Source organism: Leucoraja erinacea, chromosome 9 (genome assembly GCF_028641065.1).
Source record: "Leucoraja erinacea ecotype New England chromosome 9, Leri_hhj_1, whole genome shotgun sequence".
NCBI classification, from domain to species: domain Eukaryota; kingdom Metazoa; phylum Chordata; class Chondrichthyes; order Rajiformes; family Rajidae; genus Leucoraja; species Leucoraja erinaceus.
Window position 1 is genome coordinate 32,146,531 of NC_073385.1, and position 24,664 is coordinate 32,171,194.

At 43.4% G+C, this 24,664-nt stretch overlaps 2 protein-coding genes across 2 annotated transcripts; both read right to left on the reverse strand.

The window, feature by feature from the left end:
- Positions 1 to 11,047, reverse strand: LOC129700215 (G-protein coupled receptor 135). The gene is given in 2 exon segments (XM_055640504.1): positions 1 to 9,158; positions 9,160 to 11,047. Coding segments are annotated over 2 exon segments (1,293 nt in total). The 5' UTR covers positions 9,180 to 11,047; the 3' UTR covers positions 1 to 7,885.
- A 239-nt stretch (positions 11,048 to 11,286) lies between these two features.
- Positions 11,287 to 24,606, reverse strand: LOC129700216 (trans-L-3-hydroxyproline dehydratase). The gene is made up of 5 exons (XM_055640506.1): positions 24,081 to 24,606; positions 15,666 to 15,835; positions 14,699 to 14,821; positions 14,197 to 14,334; positions 11,287 to 12,890 (listed from the first exon to the last, which is right to left on the reverse strand). The coding sequence occupies exons 1-5, from the start codon at positions 24,589 to 24,591 to the stop codon at positions 12,765 to 12,767; spliced, it is 1,068 nt and encodes a 355-aa protein (XP_055496481.1). The 5' UTR covers positions 24,592 to 24,606; the 3' UTR covers positions 11,287 to 12,764.
- Between the last annotated feature and the right edge of the window lie 58 nt (positions 24,607 to 24,664).

The window sequence follows — 24,664 nt, forward strand, 5'->3', positions numbered from 1 at the left end:
CAAAAAAGTTGTATTTTAATCATGCTTTTTTACAAATAAGGCTCAAGTTCGCAATCAATGAATGTGAATTATTTGTAAATAAAACACATTGATAGAAATCACAATTTTTGTAGTGGTATTGTGCACTGGCAATACTGCTACTGTACATTAAATATTTCATAAATTAACCTTAAATAATAGTGTATTGATAAATATAAACTAGTATTTTAACACCATACAACAAAAAACCACAGAAACAATCAGACATAAACAGCCATCTGTTTGGGGAAATTAACTGGCAATATTTCTATAGTAAATAAACCAACATAAAAAGCTAATAAAATACACGACAGTTTTCAAAATAATTTTCGCAACCATTGGCAAATTTTCAATTTTAGACATTAATATATTGCACACCAAATAATGTAACTTCAGCAGTCTCATCCCAAAAGGACAATCAAAGAATGAAATTGTATGCAAAAAACAAAGTGCTGGAGGAACTCAATAGTTCAGGTAGCATCTGTGGAGGGAATGTACACACATTTTAGGTTGGGACCCATGTTCAGTCTGAAGAAGGGTCTCGACCTGAAACGTTGCCTTTCCATTCCCTCCACAGTTTTTTTAGCACTTGTTTTTTTGCTCATGTTTACAGTTTCTTGTCTCCAATGAAATGATAGGATTGCTTCAATATTTTAAATTTAAAATCTTTAAAACCGATTCAAAACCAAGAAACTGGGACAAAGAATTGGCATTGCAAGATTTATTGCATGTATTTTACTGATTTTTGATTAGAATTCTTTCAATATGGAAAACAGTTAAAAGTAATGTGATCTGTATCCCAGATATTGAAATTCTCTGACTGGTTTAGCTCAGTTTGGTTTAGAGATACAGCGTGGAAACAGGGACTTCAGCCAACTGAGTTCACACCGACCAATGATCACCCTTACATTAGTTCCACATTATCCCAATTTTGCATTCTACGCACTAGGGGCAATGTACAGAAGCCAATTAACCTACAAACCTGCACGCCTTTGGAATGTGGGAGGAAGCCACCCGGGGAAAGCCCACATGGTCACAGGATGAACATACAAACTCCGTACAGAAAACACCTGAAAGGTAGCAACTCTACTGTTGCACCACTGCACCGCCATACAGAAATAGTTCCTAACTGGTTTTCTATTGATTGCAAGAAACAGGACATAAAGAACATTTTTTTTCATACAACCTGTTAATTTTAAATTATTTTGCAATCTATATAATTTTAGCACAGATAATTGATGATGGAAGATAATTAATGGAATACATTGATCTTGCAGAATGGGGTATAAACTATTGAATATGTTAACTATCTCCTATCTTTTTAAGGAATTGGGTATTTCTTTTCTTTAAGGAATTGAGTATTTTTGTGTAACATTTTCCTCCACCAAGCAGAGCTGGTCCTTACCCTTATCAACTTCTCCTTCGATGACTCCTATTTCCACCAAATCCAAAGCATAGCTATGGGCATTCACATTGGCCCCAGCTATGCCTGCCTCTTTGTAGAGTGATCCCAAGGTGCTCAACCAACATAGCATAGGTAATAGAATTCCTATCTATGGATAGGAATACAGCGTCATACAAGATGCAGTTTGTTTTGACAAGAACCTTTCAAGATTAACTTGCCCAGGATCTTCACAGTGTCATATTTTCCATGAACATTGATGAAGGCACTTCAGACAATAACAAAAAAATTCTGACCGTCTTGGTAAGCTACTATTCTCCATCTTTGAATAAGGTGGTTATCAATCATTTTGTCTCACTCAGTTTGATTGTGGTGAATAGTTAGCTATTCGCCACAATCAAAGAAAAGATTGAAGAAAAGAAAGCTTTTCATTCTAGAGCAAGATCTGCTAGCAAATGTTTGCAGGAAAAACTCTCCTTGATTGATTCCTTGCTGCAACGACACAACATTCCATGAACAAATGTGATATCTATCTTGATGGATTCATGTAATGTCATGAGAGTTTCGAAGAGTGGATTGGAGACAAGGATAAGGACAAAGCATGCTCCTTATCACATTGATATAGATGGAGATGTTTGCATACACAATGCATGTAAGAGATTCTCAAAAGCATTTGAACAGCATTTGGAAGAACTGTTCACTTCAATCTACAATGACTTTAAATGGTCTACAGACCTTCACCAGTACTTGGAGAGGCTGTGCAATATCCTTGGTGTGAAGTTCACCGTACCCGAGAGATATGTTCCAACAAGGTGGCTGAGTGTGTATGATGTAGTGGTGGACACGTTGAGATTGCTTGATGTGTATACAATCTTCTACTTTCCCTTCCTGTCTTTACCAGATCGTCAGCACTTTTTCCACTTGTGCAAGGGTATCTACTTATCAAAGGAGATCGGAGACAAAGCAGTTAGGGCTATCAAAGTAATTCAGGACAGGTTAGAGAAAAGAAAATGACAGAAGAAGGGAAACAGCGGAAAGAAAGGATCACACAGAAGCTGTTTGTGAATCACAGTTACACAAGATTGCTCCTTTAGCCTTGGCTCTACCGAAGAAATTTGTTCTGGTCTTTCAGAAGAACGAAACTCAAATCCACAAACTATATGATGAAGTTGTAGGCCTGAGCAAGAGTTTCTTCTCATGCTTTGTGAAGACAGAAGTGCTTCTTCAGTGTAAAGTGACTGATGTAGATGTAGCAGCTAAGACTTCAATGCTTGCTCTTGTAGACATATTCATTGGACCAGAAGCAACAGCTATTCTACACAATGAAAAGAAGATTGAAGTAAAGAAAGCTTTTCTTTCTAGAGCAAGATCTGCTAGCAAATATTTGCAGGAAAAGCTCCCTTTGAAGAACAGGTTATTAATTAACCTGTCTGCCATTGATCCCTTGGTGACAGGACATACACATCAGTCTGAGTTTCCTACCAATCAGTATGAGTGAGCGTTGTTGTGCGCTCACCCCGTTTAGTGTTTAGTCACTTTTTAGCTTTTAAATATCATTCAGTTGATTGACTATGGCTTCTAGAGCAAGCGGTGGTGATTGTGTCAGTCTAAGTGTTAACGAGAAACTAGAGTTAATAAAAAAGTTAGAGGCTGTTGCTATGGTAGCGCACATATGTGAAGAATATAGTATGAAAAAACAAGCTCTGTCAGACATACAAAATGCAAAGGACAAGTTTACTGCATTGTCATTAAAGTTTGGAGTCGATTCTAAAACTTCTATTGGTGGAAGTAAACATATGAGTTGCGCAATTTAAAAAACTTGACGAAGCCGTGTGCAAATGGTACACGCAAGAACTTTCCTGTGGTGTAAACATCCGTGGTGTACAGATCCAAAATGCAGCAAGCAAACTAGCCAGGCATATAGGAGTGGAGAAGTTTATGGCTAGTGAGAAAGCGCCATGGCATTGGTAATAGAATTACTCATGGTGAAGCTGCCAGTTCGCCAGCACAAGTAGAACCTTTCAGGAAGAGGCTGAATAATCTAGTCCAGAATGAAGGTCTACTACTTTCCCATGTGTATAATATGGATCAAACAAGTCTGTTTTGGCAGTCAATTCCCTGAAATACCTAAGCATGAAGCTTCCACACATGGCCATAAATGGAACATGGAGAAATTCTCAGTGTGTTGCACAAATGCAGATGGTATGCATCATCTACAGTTAGCCATCATGCGGAGATCAGCACAGGTATACGGTGAGAGTGCAAAATCTTAATAGGAACCTAAGAGGCAACTTTATCACACAGACTATGGTGGGTATATGGAACAAGCTGCCGAAGGAGGTAGCTGAGGCGGGTACGATAGCGACATTTAAAAGACATTTGGACTGGTGCATTGATAAGAAAGGTTGAGGGTTGTGGTCCAAATGTGTGAAAATAGCTTAATTGGGCCATCTTGGTTGGCAAGCCCTTGAACCTCAGGATCCCAAGGATTTTGTCCCCAACAACAAAACGCATCTCGGCAACAGGGTGGGAATCACTCAGCCAGGTGTGGACTGTGTGAATGTAACCTGCTCATAATAACGGACCAGGTAGCCAGACATAATTCACAACACCATTTAACTCGTGGTAAACCAACAAATATTAATTATCACACATTAAATCAATTTTTTAAATGCAATAAGCTGAAGAAACTGCAAAAGGAATAATTCATAAACAAGACTAACCAAAGGACAAATTACTGATCTGCTTTCTCTACAGATCTTCTGCGGAATGGTATGACTGCCCACTGAATTTACACAGCAGACAACAGTTCACTCGAGTTAAGAATGTCTCATGGTGCTGATAAGCACACATTCCTCTTCCGCATCAGAACAAACATATTGAGAATGTAAGACAAGGACGTCGTATCAAGCAATGTATCACTTAAGGAGCAGACCAAAAGCAGTACAAGCAAAAGGAGGGCAATTACATTAGTTATCATTTCTGTGTTTTTGTATTATTTTAAAAAAGGTGTGTTTGGGGAAAATCCATGGACAAAATGCATAGAAAGGAGCAGGTGATCAACAGGCTGAATCATGTCCAGAAATAGTTACAGAATAAATTCTAGCTGAAATTATTAATTAAAAAATTAAGCCATGTAGTTTTTTAAATCTTACTACTATAGCCTCTGTACACTAAATCAATTCACTTTTTTTCTTGTTTATTTCTAGTGTTTATTATATTGCAGTGTAAATTTGGTTTAATAACGTTTTTAGAAAGATCTAGGGTTGTGCCCGAGTCTTCACTAGCTTTTACCCAATTTGAGCAAACTCAAGCTGAACTTAGAACAGATATAAAGGGGAACCATCAGCAACAATCTAAACCCACTACTCCATGCACAGCAACAGCAAGAAATATCAAGGACTATTATATCAAGCAATACAAGAGTTAAGGAATAGACCAGAAACAAGTGGTATAATCAAAAGGCAGGCAATCAAATGTCATTCCCATGTTACTGTGTTTATTAAGAAAGCATTAAGACCGTTTTCCAGGCCCCCCACTATGGATGGCCAGTCACTCCATACCTCCATCCCCCACGAGGAAGGTCTTCAAGTCCTCCGTTTCTTCCTCAACCGCAGAACCAGCCAATTTCCATCTACTAATGCTCTCCCCCGCCTAACAGAGCTGGTCCTTACACTCAACAACTTCTCCTTTAATTCCTCCCACTTCCTCCAAAAGTGTAGCTATGGGCATTCTCATGGGCCCTAGCTATGGCTGCCTCTTTGTAGGGGACGTTGAACAATCACTGTTCGAGGCATACACTGGCCCTATCCCCGCACTCTACCTCTGCTACATTGACGACTGCATTGGTGCTACCTCCTGCACCCATGCAGAACTCATTGACTTCATCAACTTCACAACCAATTTCCATCCTGCACTTAAATCCACTTGGACCATCTCCGACATCTCCTACCTCCTTCAACCTCATCTACTGTATCCACTGTCACAGATGTCAACTCCTGTACATCGGCAAGACCAAGCGCAGACTTGCCAATTGTTTCGCTGAACACCTCTGCTCAGTCTGCCTAAAGCTACCTAATCTCCTGATTGCTCAGCAGTTTAACTTTTCCCCCTCCCATTCCCAATCTGACCTTTCTGTCATGGGCCTCCTCCATTGTCAGAGTGAGGTTCAGGGCAAATTGGAGGAACAGCACCTTATATTTTGCTTCTGTAGCTTACACCCCAGCAGTATGAACATTTGCTTCTCTAACTTCAAATAGCCCTTGCTTTCCCTCTCTCTCCATCCCCTCCCCAGTTCGCCCACCAGTGCCTCCGACTACATTCTATCTCTGTCCCTCCCACTCCCCTGACATCAGTCTGAAGAAGGGTCTCAACCCGAAATGTCACCCATTCCTTCTATCCAGAGACGCTGCCTGTCCCGCACTCCCCTGACATCAGTCTGAAGAAGGGTCTCAACCCGAAATGTCACCCATTCCTTCTATCCAGAGACGCTGCCTGTCCCGCTGAGTTAGTCAGGCATTTCGTGTCTATTAAGAAAGCAGTACCCTGTATTGGGAGGGGGAACTGTGGACAATGTTCATTACATGTATAAAAAGGAAAAGGTTCCTTCAAGTGAGCAATCTTCAAATTTAGAGAATCAAGTGAATAGAGGGAATGGTGTCAAAGCCTCCTGCAAAAATGCAATATCTTTACCAATTTGTGGTATTCCCAATGCCTCAATTGCTCAAAACAGAATTCATTTCTTGAGAATGCATATCTCATTGCTTACAATGGAAAATGCATACCACCTCCCAAACCATCCATCTTACTCCCCACTACACCATGTCCAGCATCTCCTCATGCACCAGTGGCAGGGTCCCACAATGGCCTCAGCAACCATCTCAAACCACAGAACGGGCATGGAGGCGTCAACCCAAGCATGACATCATCAAGACAACATTACTCATCTCACTGCCATTAAATGCAACTATATGTAAACTGGATGCAGCTGACCTCTACAATGACATTTACCAAATAATGCCATAATCAATAAATTATGTTTATGCTCTTTTATGCAAGATTATTAGTGTAAGTATTGAAACAGAGAACACACCCCAGCCTAGAAATGGAACGCACACCTGCTTTTATGTACCTATTATGCAAAAGTATTTTCTCCTGGATTGTACCAGCTATCATTTCCAGATGAAATTCGGCCAGGCAATTCTGGTCATGTTCACCCTTGCATGCATAACCTTTAAACAGTAAGTTTAACATTACTTTTAACATCCTTCTCACTGAAATTATAGTTCTGACAGACGGGAGAATGACAGTGAAATGAGAGTTTAAAAAAATCTGCTGAAATTTGCAATGTGACACAACCTAAAGATCTCTTCAATTGTATTTTGATAACATCAAACAGATTTGTATTACTAAAGGTTAAAATACTTTTACAATTACTTTTGCTTGTTCTATCACTGTTTACTGTCCTTTTATATGAGCATGAATCTGCCATAGCTGATCATCCCTATACATTCAAGAGTTTAAATATTTGGTGTACCAAAATAACATTTTCTTCAGCTTTACATGCACATTAATGCAACAGAGCAAATAAATATGTACCAATAATATAATAATGACTATGGCTCATGTGGTTCTGCTTGAGGCATAGCCCTCCACAGGACAGAGGATCTGTTGGAGTTGGCTATACACCTGCTCTTGCCATTTCACCTACATTTTTATTTTCTTCCAGTTGTAGTAAAGATCACAATCATACGGGATGCTTCCAAGATCTGATGACTCTCCCTGCACACAGCTCAGCAATCGCATTCATGGCGTGGAAATCACAACTGTTATTGACAACTAGCTTCAGGAAACTTGAATGTCCCTTTTCAGCAGGTGCAAATTTGGGTAGTACTTCAAATGACTTGATCAATCTGACAATTTCTTGCAGCGTGAACCAAATCAAAATTAACTTCAATGGCAATGGAAGTTAAATACACCATACAATAGTCACAATCCAATTGCAAAGCAATATCCATCAACCTGCTTTTCAACTATTCATATATGGAAACTATTTTCACACCATTACACCTTTCCTTCAAAGGGAAAGGACACGATAAACAGCATCTGAAAAAAATGTAGTTGTCCCATCGTTTAGGGTAAGGCTATTTTTTTTTTGTTATTAATGTCCCATTACCATTTGGCACCAGCCATTTCAGAACATTTACACAGTTTTCTCAAGCGAGGGTTCGATATTGTACTTTATACAGATTAGACATAAAATGGTCTGTTTCATGTTACCAAAAACTAATTTTCTTTCTTTATGATTAAGACTTTGGAATGAAATCATCTCAAATCCAATCATAGCACATTTTAACATAACCCATTCTAGTGTCACAAACAGGTTTTGTACCACAAACCGTTTGCTCCATCCTCCATAAAATGTTACCAAATGTATATAATACGATTGGATGGTTTTGATCTTATTTAAAGGCTGGTGTCTGCAGTTACTGATTTGGCTACTGTGGGCTCAGGCGTTGCATCAGGCTGTCCATCCCGACAGAAGAACACAGCTGGATTTTTACAGGCCCACATTGCCACATCCCCATTCGCGGGACTAGAAGAGGACATCCTGTTGCCAGCTCCCTGCCCTCTGACGTAGTGCTCCCTTATCCTGTCTGACTGAATTCTTGTCTCGTGATCTTGGTTCTGCCCAGACAGATAGGCTGCTATGTTTCTAGTCCTGTAACCGTCTTCCCTTTTCCTTCCCAAAAGCATGGAAATGTTGGGATTTCTGGTGGCGTAGATGACAGGATTGAGGGCACCGTTGGCCCAGGCCAGCCAGATGGCCACGGTGTCCATGACAGGAGTGAAACGAAAGTTGCTAGTGGCAGTGATAATTCCCATGACACAGTATGGGCCCCAGCAGCAGATGGTGAAGACAATCATTATCAACACTGTGGTGGCTGTCCTCATTTCACTGTAGAAGCGCAGAAGGTGGGCATAGGTAGGTTCTGGGCGGACTCGGATTTCTGAAAGCCTCACAGTCTTACAGATGTTGTAGTGGCAGAAACACATCAGAGAGAAAGGCAGCAGGAAGCAAGTGACAATCAGGGCCAGGCTGTAGCCAGTGCCCATGGGCGAGCTGCCTGAGTGAAAGATGTACATGCAGTGGTAGAAGCCCTTCTTGTGAACCACCTTGTGATCCGGGGCTGGCAACAAGAGATGCCAAGGGAAAGAAAAGAAAAAGGCCGTCAGCCAGACGGCGGCCAGGAGCTGCGCTGCCAGGCGCCTGTCCATCTTTCCCCGTGGCCTCCTGACGATTGCGTAGTAGCGGTCGAAGGAGATGAGGGTCATGGTGAGGCTGGAGACGATGCCCGAACACGAGTTGAAGAAGCCATTGGCCAGACAGAGGCAGTCGCCGAAGATCCAGGCACCGTCGGTACTGAAGAGCATGAGGAAGGAGAAGGGGAGGCAGAGCAGCGCGGTGAGCAGGTCGGACAGCGACAGCGACACGATGAAGGCGTTGGTGACGGTGCGCAGCCGCCGGTGCCTGGCGATCACCGCGATCACCGCCGCGTTGCCCAGGCCCGATAGCAGGAAGATGAGGAGCAGCACCAGCGCCTGGGCGGTCACAACCACGGCCGTCGCCGCAGCCGGCACAGGCACAGACCCCGCCTCGGCCGCCCCGCTCTGGTTGCTGAGCGCCGTCAGGTTGCCGGGCCCCGTGGCCGCCCCGCTAGCGAGCTCCATGTCGCTCGTCCGCTCCGCGTCGGCCCATCACCGGGGGCCTCGGGCCTCGCCTACCTTACCTACCCCGGCTCCGCGGCCGACGCCCATTCCCTGTGTACCGGCCCTCGCCCCTCTCCCCCGCCCGGTATTGGGGTGAGGAGGCGGCCGGCCGCGGTCACACCGAGCGCCCGGCTCTGCTCTCTCTCCTCTCGCTGCATTAGCTGGGGACTGGCGGCTCCCAACGCCCGCTATCGCCCGCCGCACGTGTCCGCCCGCTGACGTCGCCGCGCCACGTGCTCTCCCCAGCGTACGTCACTGGCCACGTCTCCTTCGCCCGCCGCATGACGTCACGCTCCAGAATCCTCAGGCCGCCGTTGCCTAGCGACAGGAGGCACGCCCGCGTCACAGGTGGTTGCAGCTGCTTTACATTGCGGCGGCTGGGGACACCTTACAGTGAGCGAAATCTATCTGCAGAGGAGATCAACACCATGCACCAGAACTGGGATAGTTTAAAAAAATCTATTTTAGCGGCAGGAAGACAACTAGATAGCTAACCTCAGCAACGGACTGTTCCAGCTGCTACTTCAGGCAAACGCCTCCCCTGTCATGCTGTGAAATCAGAGAGGATGAGACATAGTTTCTTCCCACAGGCCATCAGGACTGTAAACTCCTATCTCACCTGGGACTAATTTACTGTACTAAATTACTGTTGTGTTGTGTCTCTTGTAAAACATTCTTTGCTAGTATGTAAACACTGATTATGTTCTGTAGTTTTTGCACAATCCGCAGGCATTGCCACTTTCATTTCACTGCACATCTTGTATGTGACAAATAAAGTTGACGACTTGAGACTTTTGGACATTGTTGGAGATTGAATGTGGTCCCAGGCCTGTAATCAAGAGTCAAAACCTATTGTCATTTGTCCCAGATAGAACAATGAAATTCTTATTTGCAGCAGCACATCAGCTTGCATGGATTGATTTAACGGGTTTTTGTAGACCAACAAACTAGTTCTTTGTGTCCACATTTGCCTGCTTGGGTTAGTCAAGTGCGTTTCATTGTAAAGAGCCAAGTGTGTATAAGTGTTGTATGTTTAAGAAAGAACTGCAGATGCCTGTTAATCGAAGGTAGACACAAAATGCTGGAGTAACTCCATTTGCGCAAATTGGAGAAACAGCACCTCATATTTTGCTTGGATAGTTTGCACCCAAAAGGTATGAACATTAACTTCTCTAGCTTCAGGTTGCCCTTGCTTTCTCTCTCGATCCCCTCCCCCTTCCCAGTTCTCCCACTACTCTTACTGTCTATGCCTACATTCTTTCCTTGTCCCACCCCCTGACATCAGTCTGAGGAAGGGTCTCGACCCGAAACGTCACCAATTCCTTCTCTCCATAGATGCTGCCTCACCTACCTAGTTATTCCAGCATTTTGTGTCTACCTAAGCGTTGTATATACCTGGTAACGGAATAATAATAGCTGAAGCTTAACATGTCGAGTAAGCAATAACACGCAAATAACTATTCATTATTTTCCATAAATTGGGAATTTGAGAATTATGTGTAGAATTTGAGAATTATGCTGTGGGCGTACACAACGTGAGATTTAACTGGAATAATATAACAAGACAGGCAGCATAAGTGGAGAAAATGAATAGATGATGTTTCGGGTCCAGACCCGACTTCAGACTGATTGTAGTAGGGGGAGTGGGGAAAAAGACATTGACGAAGCCGTACTTGGAGCACTGTGTTCAGTTTTGGTCATCTCTTCCATTAAGCTAGAAAGTGTGCAGGGATTTACGAGGTTGTGGTGAGGACTTGAGGGCCTGAGCATTAAGGAGAGATAGGGCAAGCTAGGGGTGATCTTATTGAGACGTATAAAATCATGAGTGGAATAGATCTGGTGAATGTGCAGTCTTTTTTCCCAGGGTTGGGTAACCAAAATGCTGGAGTAGCTCAGTGGGACAGGCAGCATCTCTGGAGAGAAAGAATGGGTGATGTTTCGGGTCGAGACCCTTCAGGCTGATGTTCTTCATGAAGCACCTATCATGAACCATTGAAATATATGTTTCCCTCTTATTACTAAATAAATGCAGGTACTGGGCAACAAACAGAATCATTTGGAGCTATGGAGCTCGGAAATAGAGTTTTAATCAGGAATAACTGGATACAGCTGTATTTTATTAAAAAGACTTTGAATAATATACATATATTGAACAGGCATATATATTTTTAATTGACATTTCCAGCAAGGAGCTGCATCTCACTAGCCATATGCAGTGCAGTTATTATCCCTGTATTGGTTTACACAAGTAAACATCGCATTGCCCTATTGCAGAGCCAATGTAAGTAGCTTGAATTGTAACAATGTGATTTTGTTTTGTTCTTCATCGCCTGTTTTTAAATTGGGCATAATCTACCCATAGATAATGTAGATTAGTCAGAATTGCCATTGATAATTTTACCAAAATAGCTAAGGAATCAAAATAAAAGCTAATGTTATCAACAGTAATGTGTACAAAGGTTAATACAGTAATTAGAACTTTTCTTTGAGTCTTTACAATTAGTATCATTGAGATAATATAATTTTAATATAGACTAAAAGCTAAAGGGGTTGAGATATCAGTTTAGGATTCACTCAGAATGAAATATAGGATAACATTTAGATTCCATATTCGTAAATATTTAAACATGATCTATCGGACCTAAGCATTTACATAATATGAACTTAATTATATTGACAAATTCAGAGTTAAATGTCTTGATATAAATTTCAGAGAGAAAGCTAAATTACATTTAATAAGTTCTAGGGCTTTAAAATAATACATGTAGTTCTGCCACAAATGCAATAATTGCATTCCTAAGAAACTCCCTGTTATTGGAAATTGTGTTCGAAAGCTAATTGTCAGTAGGGGAAAGAGGATTAGAGGCTAAAGAGTTTTTCTTGAAGGATTGCAAATATAAAGGTCTTTTCAATAACAAAATAATTATTTTTATTACTGCGAGCTAAAAATACTAAGACCGTATGTTGCATTGTTTAACAAAGTATTATTGCACGGGTTAATAGAAGTGATTGGTTATTAATTTCTAATGACCTCACACGGTTAAAGTAGCATCTGTGTTCTTATGAGGTAATGATGCTTGATTACTGTGGGGAGGTTACATGGAAAGAGAGTTTTTCCTCGTTACAGCGTTTAAACTCAAGACAGTACTAAGACTGTATGTTGCATTGCTTAATAAAGTATTGGTGCACTAGTATAATTTGAAGTGATTGGTTATCAATATCTAATGACCATGCACGATTAAAGTACCAGCTGCGTTCCTATGAGGTAATGGCGTCTGATTACACCATTGTTACAAGGTGTCTGATTACATCGTGGGGTTACATGTAAACAGTTGTGTTTTCCTCGCTATAGCATTTAAATTCAAGACAGCTATTATTCCTGCCTATTAATTTCCAAAGTAACTTTTAAGCAGTTCTCTAGTTCCTGAACAATATCACGTTATAACCAATTTGGCCTACGTAATGCAAGTAGTGTTCCTTTAATTTGCCACTCATGTTTTATCTAATTTGTATTCTGAAAACACGTTACCCACAGAGATGGGTTAAGTACAAATTATAATTTGTTTACAATACTTTATCGGAGAAGGAACCCATCTTTGAGATCATCATCATCTTCCACATAAAAGTTTGCTGTTCCTGTGTAATGTGCTTGTCCTGATATTTCCACTACAACAGCTTTGAAATCGCCACATTTTGTTTCCTGAAAATAAATCAGCATCCCCTTCACTTTGGATCAAAATATTGCAGTATTAAGTGTTTAAAAAGCAATAATCCTAAATTGTACGTGTGAGGTATTGCACTTTAGGAAGTTGAATCTAAGGGGAAAGTATATGGCTGATGGCAAGACCCTTAATATCATTAATGTGCAGGAGGATCTTGGGGTCTAAGTCCATAGCTCCTTGAAAGTCACAATGCAAGTAGACAGAGTGGTAAAGAAGGTGTATGGTATGCTTGTCTTCACTAGTTGGGGCACTGAGTAGAAGAGTCAGGAAGTCATTATGCAGCTTGGTAGGACTGGTTTGAATGCATTTGAGAGTAATGTGTGCAGTTCTGGTCGCCCCCATTGCAGGAAGGACGTGGAGGCTTTGGAAAGTATGCTGAAGAGATTTACTGGAATGTTGCGTGAATTAACATTTATTAGCTAAGGAGAGGTTGTACTAGCTTGAATTGTTTTATCTAGAACGGCAGAGGATGAGGGGCGACCTGATAGAAACATATAAAATTATGAGAGGCACAGACATCATAGACAATCAGAAGCGGGCTCAAAATGCTGGAGTAACTCAGTGGGTCAGGCAGAATCTCTGGAGAATGCTGCTTGGCCCACTGAGTTACTCCAGCATTTTGTATTTATCTTTGGTATAAACCAGCATTTGCAGTTCCTTTTTTATTACATTATAGAACATCATACCCTTTTTTTTCCCAGGGAGAAAATGTCAAAGGCTAGGGGGCATAGCTTTAAGATGAGAGGGACAATGTTTAAAGGAGATGTGTGGGGCAAATTCTTTTTACACAGAGGGTGGTGGGTGCCTGGACCATGCTGCCAGGGATGGTGATGAAGGCAGTAACAATAGTTGTGTTTAAGAAGCGTTTAGCCAGGTCCTTGAATATGCAAGAAATGGAGAGATTATGGATAGGTTGCATGCAGATGAGATTAATAATAATAATAATAATAATAATACATTTTATTTATGGGTGCCTGTCAAGAGTCTCAAGGACACCTTACAAAAAATTAGCAGGTAGAGGAAAAACATGTAAGGGGAATTAAATAGACAGTAGAGACATGACTAGTACACAAAGTAAATACAGAATTCAATACAAAACACAATGAGTCAATTAATGCACAGATGAAAAGGGAAGGCACGTGGGACTAAGGATAGGCAGAGGTGACGAGATGGGTCTTGAGGCGGATTAAGATTAGTTTAACATGCCATTATTGTTGGCACAGACATTGCCAAATGGAAGAGCCTGTTCCTGTGCTGTGTTCTTCCATATTCCACGTAACTCACCTCAACAGCTTTCCCAGTGAATACTGAGTTAGTTAAACCACTTTGAAATGTCCTGGTCTGATTCAGGAGAATCAATCCTTTGTGATATTGCAATGCAATACGAGCTGTTACACCTGAGCCACAGGGACTCCTGTCCACCTATTCAGGGCAAGTTGAACAAATTGTCCATGAGCCTTTGAATTATATATAATTGTGTTATTTCATTCAAAATCATCTATCTGTTTAAACCCAATAGATTTGAATGAACTAAACATAGAAAATTCAATTTCAAAATTATCAAATGTAACTATATATTAATATTAAAGGTAAAGGATATATATATCCTTTACCTTTATTTACACAATTCATCAATAGAAACACATATTAATAAATAATTTAAATACATTAATACCTAGTAGCCAGCCTGTCTGAACATTTCCAGTTTTGATTTCTTGTTTTAATTACACATTATAGATCGATGTTAAAGACTATTAAAATGCCAATATCATTAGCCTCTATTTACCTGAGCATCTGCAAAAACACAGACATTTGCAGTTGGTTTTTTAGAAAATTCATCTTTGCCATCAGTAATTATGGTGCCGTAGAGAAAGGCAAGATCTTCACTATCAGGGTGGTGCAGTTTGACCTGCAAAGAAAAACTCAGTCAGGTGTGTCATTAACTTATTTGACTAGTCAGTCAATTGTTTTAATTATTACTTGTTATCACACTTAAGTGTCTTTCAGAAACTTTCAGAATCTAACATCTGTTGGGTGAATTTGTACTTCAGAAACTATTTGGAATAAATATAATGGAATGATCGTGAAACAATAAAACAACTTTTAATCTCCACTTATCAGTGCAAATGCCGTTAATCATTTAGTGGACAATACCTCCCTGTGGCTGATATTATTTGATATTGACCAAAACCCCACTGTACACAGTTCAAATAACCAGAAGCAAACCAACAGAAGTAGCAAGCCTTCCGTCATGATCTACTGAAAATGCTACTTTTTATATTATTAGCACTCACACATTATTATTTTGAATATCCTATAACCAAATGGTAATAGACCTGTTAATGTCTCGGAGTGGCAAGGACTAAGGCCCACTTGTCCGGTTAAACAAAATTCCAAATCAGATCATGAATCAGCAGCAAATGTTGAGATTATGGATTTCCACCCAGGGACAAACAGTTCACAAAAACCATCATTCTCTTATTGATGTTTCAGTCAAATAATCTAGGGATGGCTGAACAAAGAACCCCATGTTGGAAATCTGTATGATTTCCCCTAATTTCCTAATAATTTATTTGCGCTTCAAGTAGGACTGTTAAGTTCTTAGGGTAAAGAAAAAATACGTAATAAAACATATTAAAAAGATATTGTGGATATTTCACCATATACAACTCCACTTTATCTACTTGAAGGAGGGGGTGAGCGGTGAAAGATCTGCTTGCTGAATCAGTACAGTATTGCTATTTTTTACTCACCCGTGCTTTCACGGCATTAGTGACAGCTACTGCTGCATCGACAAGGTCTCGTGTTTTGGAGGAACAAACATCCAAACTAAAACAATCTGCACTCACAAATGCATAAAAAGCACCTCCATATACAACATCCACTACGATCTTCCCATGTCCTGGCACATCAACTGGAATATCTGAAAAAGAGCAGTAAACCAGGACTGGTAGGTAGTTGAGGCCAGTTCAGGTAGTTGAGGCTAGTTCATTGGCTATATTTAAGAGGGAGTTAGATGTGGCCCTTGTGGCTAAAGGGAGCAGGGGGTATGGAGAGAAGGCAGGTACAGGATACTGAGTTGGATGATCAGCCATGATCATATTGAATGGCGGTTCAGGCTCGAAGGGCTGAATGGCCTACTCCTGCACCTATTTTCTATGTTTCTATGACTGTGACACATCTGTGTCATCACTGAATTTGAGCAGGGCTTCAGTTAGTATCTTGCCCTGTTTCCAAGAGGCTGATCGAACCACTCAAGAGTGACCGGCTATTTCCAGCAATGTTTCAAATTTGAAGTTTGAAACGTAAAATCTCTCTATTTATTAATTTCTTCTTTTCCTCCTTGGGCAGAAGGTACAGAAACTCAAAAGCATGCGCCACCAGTCTAAGGAACATCTTCTATCCCATTCTGAAGAAGGGTTTCGACCCGAAAGGTTACCGATTCCTTCTCTTCAGAGATGCTGCCTGTCCCGCTGAGTTACTCCAGCAGTTTGTGTCCAACTTCCCCTCTATTATCAGATTTCTGAAAGTTTTTTCCTTAAGTTAGGCTACCGTCCGAGGGGAGGGGGGGGGGGGAGGGGGAGGGGGGGGGGGGGGGAGGGGAAGAGGAGAGGGGGGGGGGGGGGGGGGGAAGAGGGGAGAGGAGAGGAGGGGGGGAGAGGGGAGAGGCGAGGAGGGGGGGGGAGAGGAGGGGGGGAAGAGGAGGAGGGGGGGGGGGAGGGAGAGGAGAGGGGGGGAGAGGAGAAGAGAGGGGGGGGGAGGAGGGAGGGGAGGAGGAGAGAGGGGGGAGAGAGAGGAGGGGGCAGAGGGGAGAGAGGGGGGAGAGGAGAGAGGGGGGTCTTGCTTTTAGGGGAGAGGAGAGAGGAGAGGGGGGGGGAGAGGAGAGAGGGGAGAGGGAGGGGAGGGAGAGAGGAGAGAGGGGGGGAAGAGGAGGGAGGGGGGGAAGAGGAGAGAGGGGGGGAGAGGAGAAAGAGAAGAGGAGGGGGGGAGGAGAGGAGGGGGGGGGAGAGGGGGGGGGGAGAGAGGGGGGGGAGAGGAGGGGGGGGGGGGGGGGGGGGGGAGGGGAGAGGAGGGGGGGAGAGAGGAGGAGGGGGGGGGGAGGAGGAGGAGAGAGGAGGAGGGGGGGGGAGAGAGGAGGGGGGGAGAGAGGGAGGGGGGGAGAGAGGAGGGGAGGGAGAGGAAGAGAGAGAAGGAGAGGGAGAGGGGGAGAAAGAAAGAGAAGAAACGAGAGGGAGAGGGGGGGGGGGAGAGGGAGGGGAGGGAGGAGGAGGGGGGGTGAAGGGAGATGGTTAGGGGAGGGGGGGAGAGAGAGGGAGGGGGAGAGAGAGAAAGAAAGGGAGAGACAGGGGGGGAGAGAGAGAGAGAGAGAGAGAGGGAGGGAGAGAGGTGGGGAGAGAGAGGAGGGGGGAGAGAGAGAGAGAGAGGGTTCCTTTTTACTTCAACCCAAACAACCATTGCAGGCAGTGCTTTTTTCCTCAAACTAACCATATTTTCATTTTAAAACCACATTATGGGTACTCACAGCTGTGGGGACATTTGTTCAGTGTTATTCAGAGCTCTGATTGAGGCACACCACTTGCAGAGACTGATTGAGGCACACCACTTCCTGGTTTTATAGTCCCTCCCCCCTGCCGCCAGCAGGGGCAGCAGAGAGAATGGGGAATTTTGTAAAAACATTAATATTTCTGTCATTTTTCATCGACGGGAAAAATCCTCGGCACACATACGGCGGAGGGGGGCTCTGAGCAACGTGGCCAAAAATGATGGCCGTAGGTGATGGCATTCTCTCGGAAATCGCAGCACAGATGGCCAAAACCGGTCAAGAACAGACTTTTAATAATATAGAATATTATCTGATCGTATAGCATGCAAAACAAAGCTGTTCAATGTACCTTTGTACACATGACAATAACCTCACCCCATTATTTGTGAATCAACAGACTACCCAGGCTTGTCAAATAATGACAAAATCATTGTGCAGTACATGCATAGGGAAAGGAAAGCAGTGTGCTGAAGTGCGGAAAAAAGATGGCGCAGTGATTATTTAACATACTGATCTTTGTTCTGTTTACTGTTTTGACCAAATAAACCATGTTAACATAGAATAGTGCAGCGTAGGAACAGGCCATTCGGCCCACATTGTCTATGCCGAACACAATGCCAAGACCCATTCTTCTCTGCCCACACATAATCCATATCCCCCCCATATCTATGTGCCTATTCAAAAGCCTCTTAAATACCACTATCGTATCTGCTTCCACCACCACACCCCGCAGCACGTTCCAGGTATTCACCTCTATGCCCCTCATATCTCCTTTAGGCTTTTGCCCCTCACCTTAAAGAGCCATTCATTTCCCCATCCACTTCAACACCCTACCCCCAATACCATGTGCTCTAATTTTAGTCACCAGTCTCCTGTGCGGGACCTTGTCAAAGGCTTTCTGAAAGTCTAGATACACTACATCCACTGGCTCCCCTTCATCCATTTTACTTGTCACATCCTCAAAAAATTCCAGAAGATTAGTCAAGCAGGATTTTCCTTTCATAAATCAATGCTAACTTGGACTAGTCCTTTTACTGCTATCCAAATGCCCCATTATTATCTCTTTAATAAGTGACTCCAGCATCTTTCCCACCACCGGTCAGGCTAACTGGTCTGTAATTCCCCGTTTTTTCTCTCGCTCCTTTCTTGAAAAGTGGGATAACATTAGCTATCCTCCAATCCACAGGAACTGATCCTGAATCTATTAAACATTGGAAAATGATCACCAATGCGTCCACTATTTCTAGAGCCACCTCCTTGAGGACCCTGGGATGCAGTCCATCAGGCCCAGGAGATTATCATCCTTCAGTCCCATTAGCCTACCCAATACTATTTCTCGTCTAATGAAAATTTCTTTCAGTTCCTCGACCCCCTTAGATCCTCTGTCCTCCAGTACTTCTGGGAGATTGTTTGTGTCTTCGTTAGTGAAGACAGATCCAAAGTACCTGTTCAACTTCTGCCATTTCCTTGTTCCCCATAATAATTTTACCCGTGTCTGCCCTCAAGGGACCCACATTTAACTTTGCATATTCTTTTTCCCTTAACATATCTAAAGAAATGTTTACTGTCCTTCTTTACATTACTGGCCAGCTTCCCCTCGTACTTCTTTGCAGCCCGTATTTCTCATTTTGTTTCCTTCTGTTGTCCTATTAAAGTTTCCCAATCCTCTGGCTTCTAGCTACTCTTTGCTGTGTTATACATCTTTTCTTTTAGTTTCATTCTATCCCTAACTTCTCTTGTTAACCACGGTTGCCTCCTACTCCCCTTAGAATCTCTCTTCCTTTGCGAGAGGATTTGAGTTTAGGAGCAAGGAGGTCCTACTGCAGTTGTACAGGGTCCTGGTGAGACCACACCTGGGGTATTGTGTGCAATTTTGGTCTCCTAATTTGAGGAAGGACATTATTGCTATTAAGGAAGAGCAGCGTAAGTTCACCAGGTTAATTCCCGGGATGGTGGGACTGACGTAAGATGAAAAAATGTGTTGACTGGGCTTGCATTCACTGGAATATAGAAGGATGAGAGGGGATCTTATAGAAACATGTAAAATTCTTAGAGGATTGGACAGGGTAGATCCACGAAAAATGTTTCCGAGGTTGGGGGAGTCCAGAGCAAGGGGACACAGTTTGAGGGTAAGGGGTAGGCCATTTAGGACTGAGATGAGGAAAATCTTTTTCACCCATAGAGTTGTGAATCTGTGGAATTCTCTGCCAAAGAAGGCAGTGGAGGCCACTTCACTGGATGTTTTCAAGAGTTAGATTTAGTTGTTAGGGCTAAGGGAATCAAGGGATATGGGGGGAAAAGCTGGAATGGGGTTCTGATTTTGGATAATCAGCCATGATCATATTGAATGGTGGTGCTGGCTTGAAGGGCGGAATGGCCTACTCCTGCACCTATTTCCTATGTTGCTACCCATATCCTCCAGAGATGCTGCCTGACCCGCCGAGTTACTCCAGCACTTTGTGTCCATTTAATATAATTTTAGTGTGGTAACAGGCCCTTGCAAACATCTGTACAGGAGTTCTACCCTACTCAATATCAGGAATGAACATGCGTCTCTGGTGATGTAAGGCAGCAGCTCCATCGCTGCGCCACTGCAGCTTAGCACCCCCTTGACTTTGAGTCACCATGCATATAACTGGTCAGCTTGGGGCATGTCTTTCTGATGCCAAAGCTGAAGTTACACAAAAACAAATGGCTCCATGAACACAAATTAGTAGGAAATCAAAAGGTTCCATTAACTTTCAATGCATAGCACGGCCAAAGTTCGAAGGTTTGGCAATATCGTCAGCAGAAATTGTCAAGCGGGCAGTATAGATTTGGAAACAGAACCTATAGTTTGACTGAATATAAACGACAGAGCACTTGGAAATTATAGTTGCATTAGATTAGATTCAACTTTATTGTCATTGCACAAGTACAAGTACAGGTACAACGAAATGCAGTTTAGCATCTAACCAGAGTGTAAAGTAGTAAAATGCTGATTAAAACAATATATACAAATGAGGATATATTGGCCTATGTACATAGGCATATACATATATACAGATAATTGTTAAGGTGCAAAAGATTGACGTGCTAAATTCTGGTGAATAGAGCTTACCTATAAATTATATAAACTATAAATAATACTGATGAGAAGGGGGTGGGGGGGGGGCTAGCGCCGGGCCTGTGAGTTCAGCAGGGTAATGGTGTTTTGGAAGCAGCTGTTCTTTAGCCTGCTGGTGCGAGACCTGAGGCTCCTGTGCCGCGTCCCTGATGGGAGGAGGGCAAACAGTCCATGGTTGGGGTGTGAGGAGTCCTTAATGATTTTGCCAGCCCGTCTCAGACACCATGTGCGGTGAAGGGCAGCCATGGCAGGGAGCGGGGCACCGATGATGTGATGGGCGGTTTTCACCACCCGTTGCAGTGCCTTCCTGTCAGCTGTGGTGCAGCTGCTATACCACACCGTGAAGCAGGTGGTCAGGATGCTTTCAATGGTATAGCGGTAGAAGTTGGACAGGAACCGAGGGGACAGGTGAACTTTCTTAAGCCTCCTCAGAAAGTAGAGACGCTGTTACGCCTTTTTAATCAGTTTGGCGGTGTTGAGGGACCAGGACAGGTCCTCAGAGATATGTACCCCGAGGAATTTGTAGTTGGAGACGCTCTCCACCTCAGTCCCGTTTATGTGGATGGGGGTTTGTCTGCTGCCTCTGGTCTTCCGGTAGTCCACAATGATTTCCTTCGTCTTCTGTGTGTTGAGGACAAGGTTGTTGTTGGTACACCAAGCTGCCAGGTGCTGGACCTCCTCCCTGTAGGCTTTGTTGTTGTTGTCCCTGATCAGTCCATCGGTTCACTTTGAACAAATACATGGAATGGAACTTACAGAAACGTATTTAGGTAACTTTTTTGGTTAGTTGGTGCGACTAAATGCACTGTGATTGATACACAGAACACCTCATGTATAGGAAAGAACTGCAGATGCTAGTGTAAATGGAAGGTAGACACAAAATGCTGGAGTAACTCAGTGGGACAGGCAGCATCTCTGGAGCGAGGGAATGGGTGACGTTTCGGGTTGAGACCCTTCTTCAGACTGATGTATAATTTGATTTTGTATAATTATGTTCACATGGAACAATACCACATGGAACAATAAAATTGCAAACACCGTTTCCACTTTATTCACCTGATCACGTAGTAGAAACTGATCCATCTGCGTAGAACGTGTGCCTACAGTTTAGCACTTAGCAGCATGGAAGGTAACTCCAAGAAGACCAAAATTGCTTCAGGAAGTAGACTCACGCACACCCCATCCACATTAACGGGACAGGTGGAGCTAGCTTCAGGTTCTGGAGCAACATCTCCGATGACCTCTCTTGGACCCACAATGGGAAGGCTCATCAGTTCTTCTTCCGGGACTGAAGAAGGTCCATCTTCTCCTCAGACCTGGTGAACTTCTACCGCTGCACCATCGAGATTTACCAACTGCATCATATGGTATGGCAACTGCTCTCACCGGAAGGCATGGAGAGGGTGGTGAAAATTGCCCAATCACCACATGGAACAAGCGCTGTAGGGCGCTCAGCAAAGGACTGCTCTCAAACACTGTTTCCCTCCTACCATTTATTCACCGTTGAACCAGCGTCGAGGAACAGCTTCTTTCCGACTCTACTAAACAACGTACCTCGGTGACATCACCATCTGCGTATTTTTATTCAAAATCGTTTGCTATGTCGCTCTTCAAGGGAGATGCTAAATGCATTTCGTTGTCTCTGTACTGTACACTGACAATGACAATTAAAATTGAATCTGAATCTGACATCATACACTCAAACATATGTTGTGGTGGACACTAAAAGGTTTGGTGTACCAGAAAACAAACATTACATTATTAGTGAAAACAAAACATTTTCACCAATATGATCTAAACGGTACATGGATGGTCGATGAATCATCAGAACGTTTGATTTGGGCTTTTTTTTTTTTTAAAGTAAAATGTCTCCGTAACGGTCGTTGCGGAGCTTCCCGATGTTGACACAAAGGAATTAAGTTTGCGACTTGGTCCGTACGAAAGGAAAACAAGAGACAGTGTGTTGCCAAATTGAAGATTGGCTCAGTTTCTTAGTTTTGATGACCAATATATGTCCAAAATTGATTCTAAAAAGTCAGAAAATATATCGTAAACGGTCGTTGCGATTTTGACACAATGTTTTTGATATATTAAATTGGAAAATAAGAAAAAAAATAACCCACACAAAAACGCTACTACCATAGGATACCTTGTTGGGTTTTTGAAAAGCGTTAGAGGTTTGGAGCTTCCGTAACTTACGGAGGTACCGACCCCGATAATGGTCGTTGTGACAATGGACACCAAGCACAACGACCGTTACTGGATCTTTACTGTACTTTATTACCTTTAGGTTACTGTATTTTTATCCTGGTATTGAAGATATTCCCCAGATCCTTATCAAAACATATATGTATGAGGGGCCATATGAAGTTTATTTATGAATTCAATATTCATGACTAAATGTCATGACTAAATGTGGCAGTTTTTAATGTCACATGAAGATTTGGCTGTCATGAAAAAAGTTTTTGACTTTCACTCTTGAAGTTATCTAATTTATATCTGTTATTTTTAAGGTTTCACATGGTGGGTAGATTTTTGTTGAGAACAGTGTTTTGGTGTAAGAAAAGGGATAATAATCTTGTTCCTCAAAATCTCTCCAGTAATGTAAAAGGACACATACACAGAAAGAAAGACAAAGTGCTGGATTAACTCAGCTGGCCAATAAGCATCTCAGGAGAACATGGATAGGTGATGTTTCGGGTCAGAACCCTTCTTCATATATCATATATGTAAACACTGAGTTTGTATGTACACTCTGATCGTACTGAGGATATAATGCTTAAATTCTGAGGCTGGAATCACTGAAATATCTAGAGAATACATCTACAAATTCTGATCATGTATTGATTCACTTTGTATACATTACATAATACATGCAAACTTGAGGCAGTATTGATTGATTGGGTCGAAAGGGGAAAAAAATCACATGGAGACACTGAAGTTATCTTTATTCATTGTCGAATAAACATGAAATATAGATGGTAGAAATAAGGAACTACAGATGTAGGTTTACCAAAAAAGGACAAAAAGTGCTGGAGTAACTCGGCAAATCTGACAACATCTGTAGAGGCAATAGTCAGCCGGACCCTGGCCCCCACGAATCATGGGATGTGGCTTGGAGGGCTTACACTGCGGAGCATCCTGGATAATACATATCACCTCCTCCATGACACACAGGTCAACCTTCAGCCTGGTTCCGCCAAAATGCAGGGCAGAACGCCACAGGAGATCCTTCTTTCCTGTGGCTATCAAACGTTACAACTCCTCCCCCTTCTGTCGCGGGGTAGACCGAGACCGATACCCTCCTACCCTCCCCCCGAATCTTTGCACATTCTCCAAGCCTTTCCACAGGTCACTTTTGTTTCAAGCTTCATTGATTTTGTGTTTTTATAACTGTTAGCAGATCAATTTTCTTCCTGGGATCGTATCGTGTGCTACCTTACCCGTGAGTGCCTTCAGTACTGTGTGCGTATCCCAGAGGTTTGCTGCTGCCACTGCGGCCCCCAGCCCTCACCCTACCTGTGGCGAAGACGAAGGCAGGGACGCTGTGGAAGCGGACGCGGCCGCTCTTGCCGCCCTCGTATTGGACGTAGGCCCGGACCAGGCCACAGGGGCAGTGGATGTTGACCTGCGTCTCGGGGGAGCTGGGCTGGGCGACCAGACCGTAGTCCACGGCGTAGCGGCCGAGGGCCATCATGGCGTGGCCGCACATGGTGCTGTAGCCCTGGTTGTGCATGAAGAGGACGGCGAGGTGCGCGTCGGGCAGCTCCGAGCCCACCAGCAGCGCGCCGTACATGTCGCGGTGGCCGCGGGGCTCCAGCATCAGCCGGCGCCGCAGCCCGTCCAGCCGCTCACGGATGTAGCGCCGCTTGCTGAGCAGGTCGGGCCCGGGCACGGCCGGGAAGCCGCCGGTGATGATACGCAGCGGCTCTCCGCCCGTGTGCATGTCCAGCACCCGCATCACATGCACGCGCCCGGCGCCCCGCTCCTCCATGGTCAACGGCACGGCACGTGGTACACAACGCGTCATGCGTGGCTCGGTCACGTGACTGATAGCGTCATGGGCTAGTGGGATGGAACCAGGTGACATGCGCAGATCAATG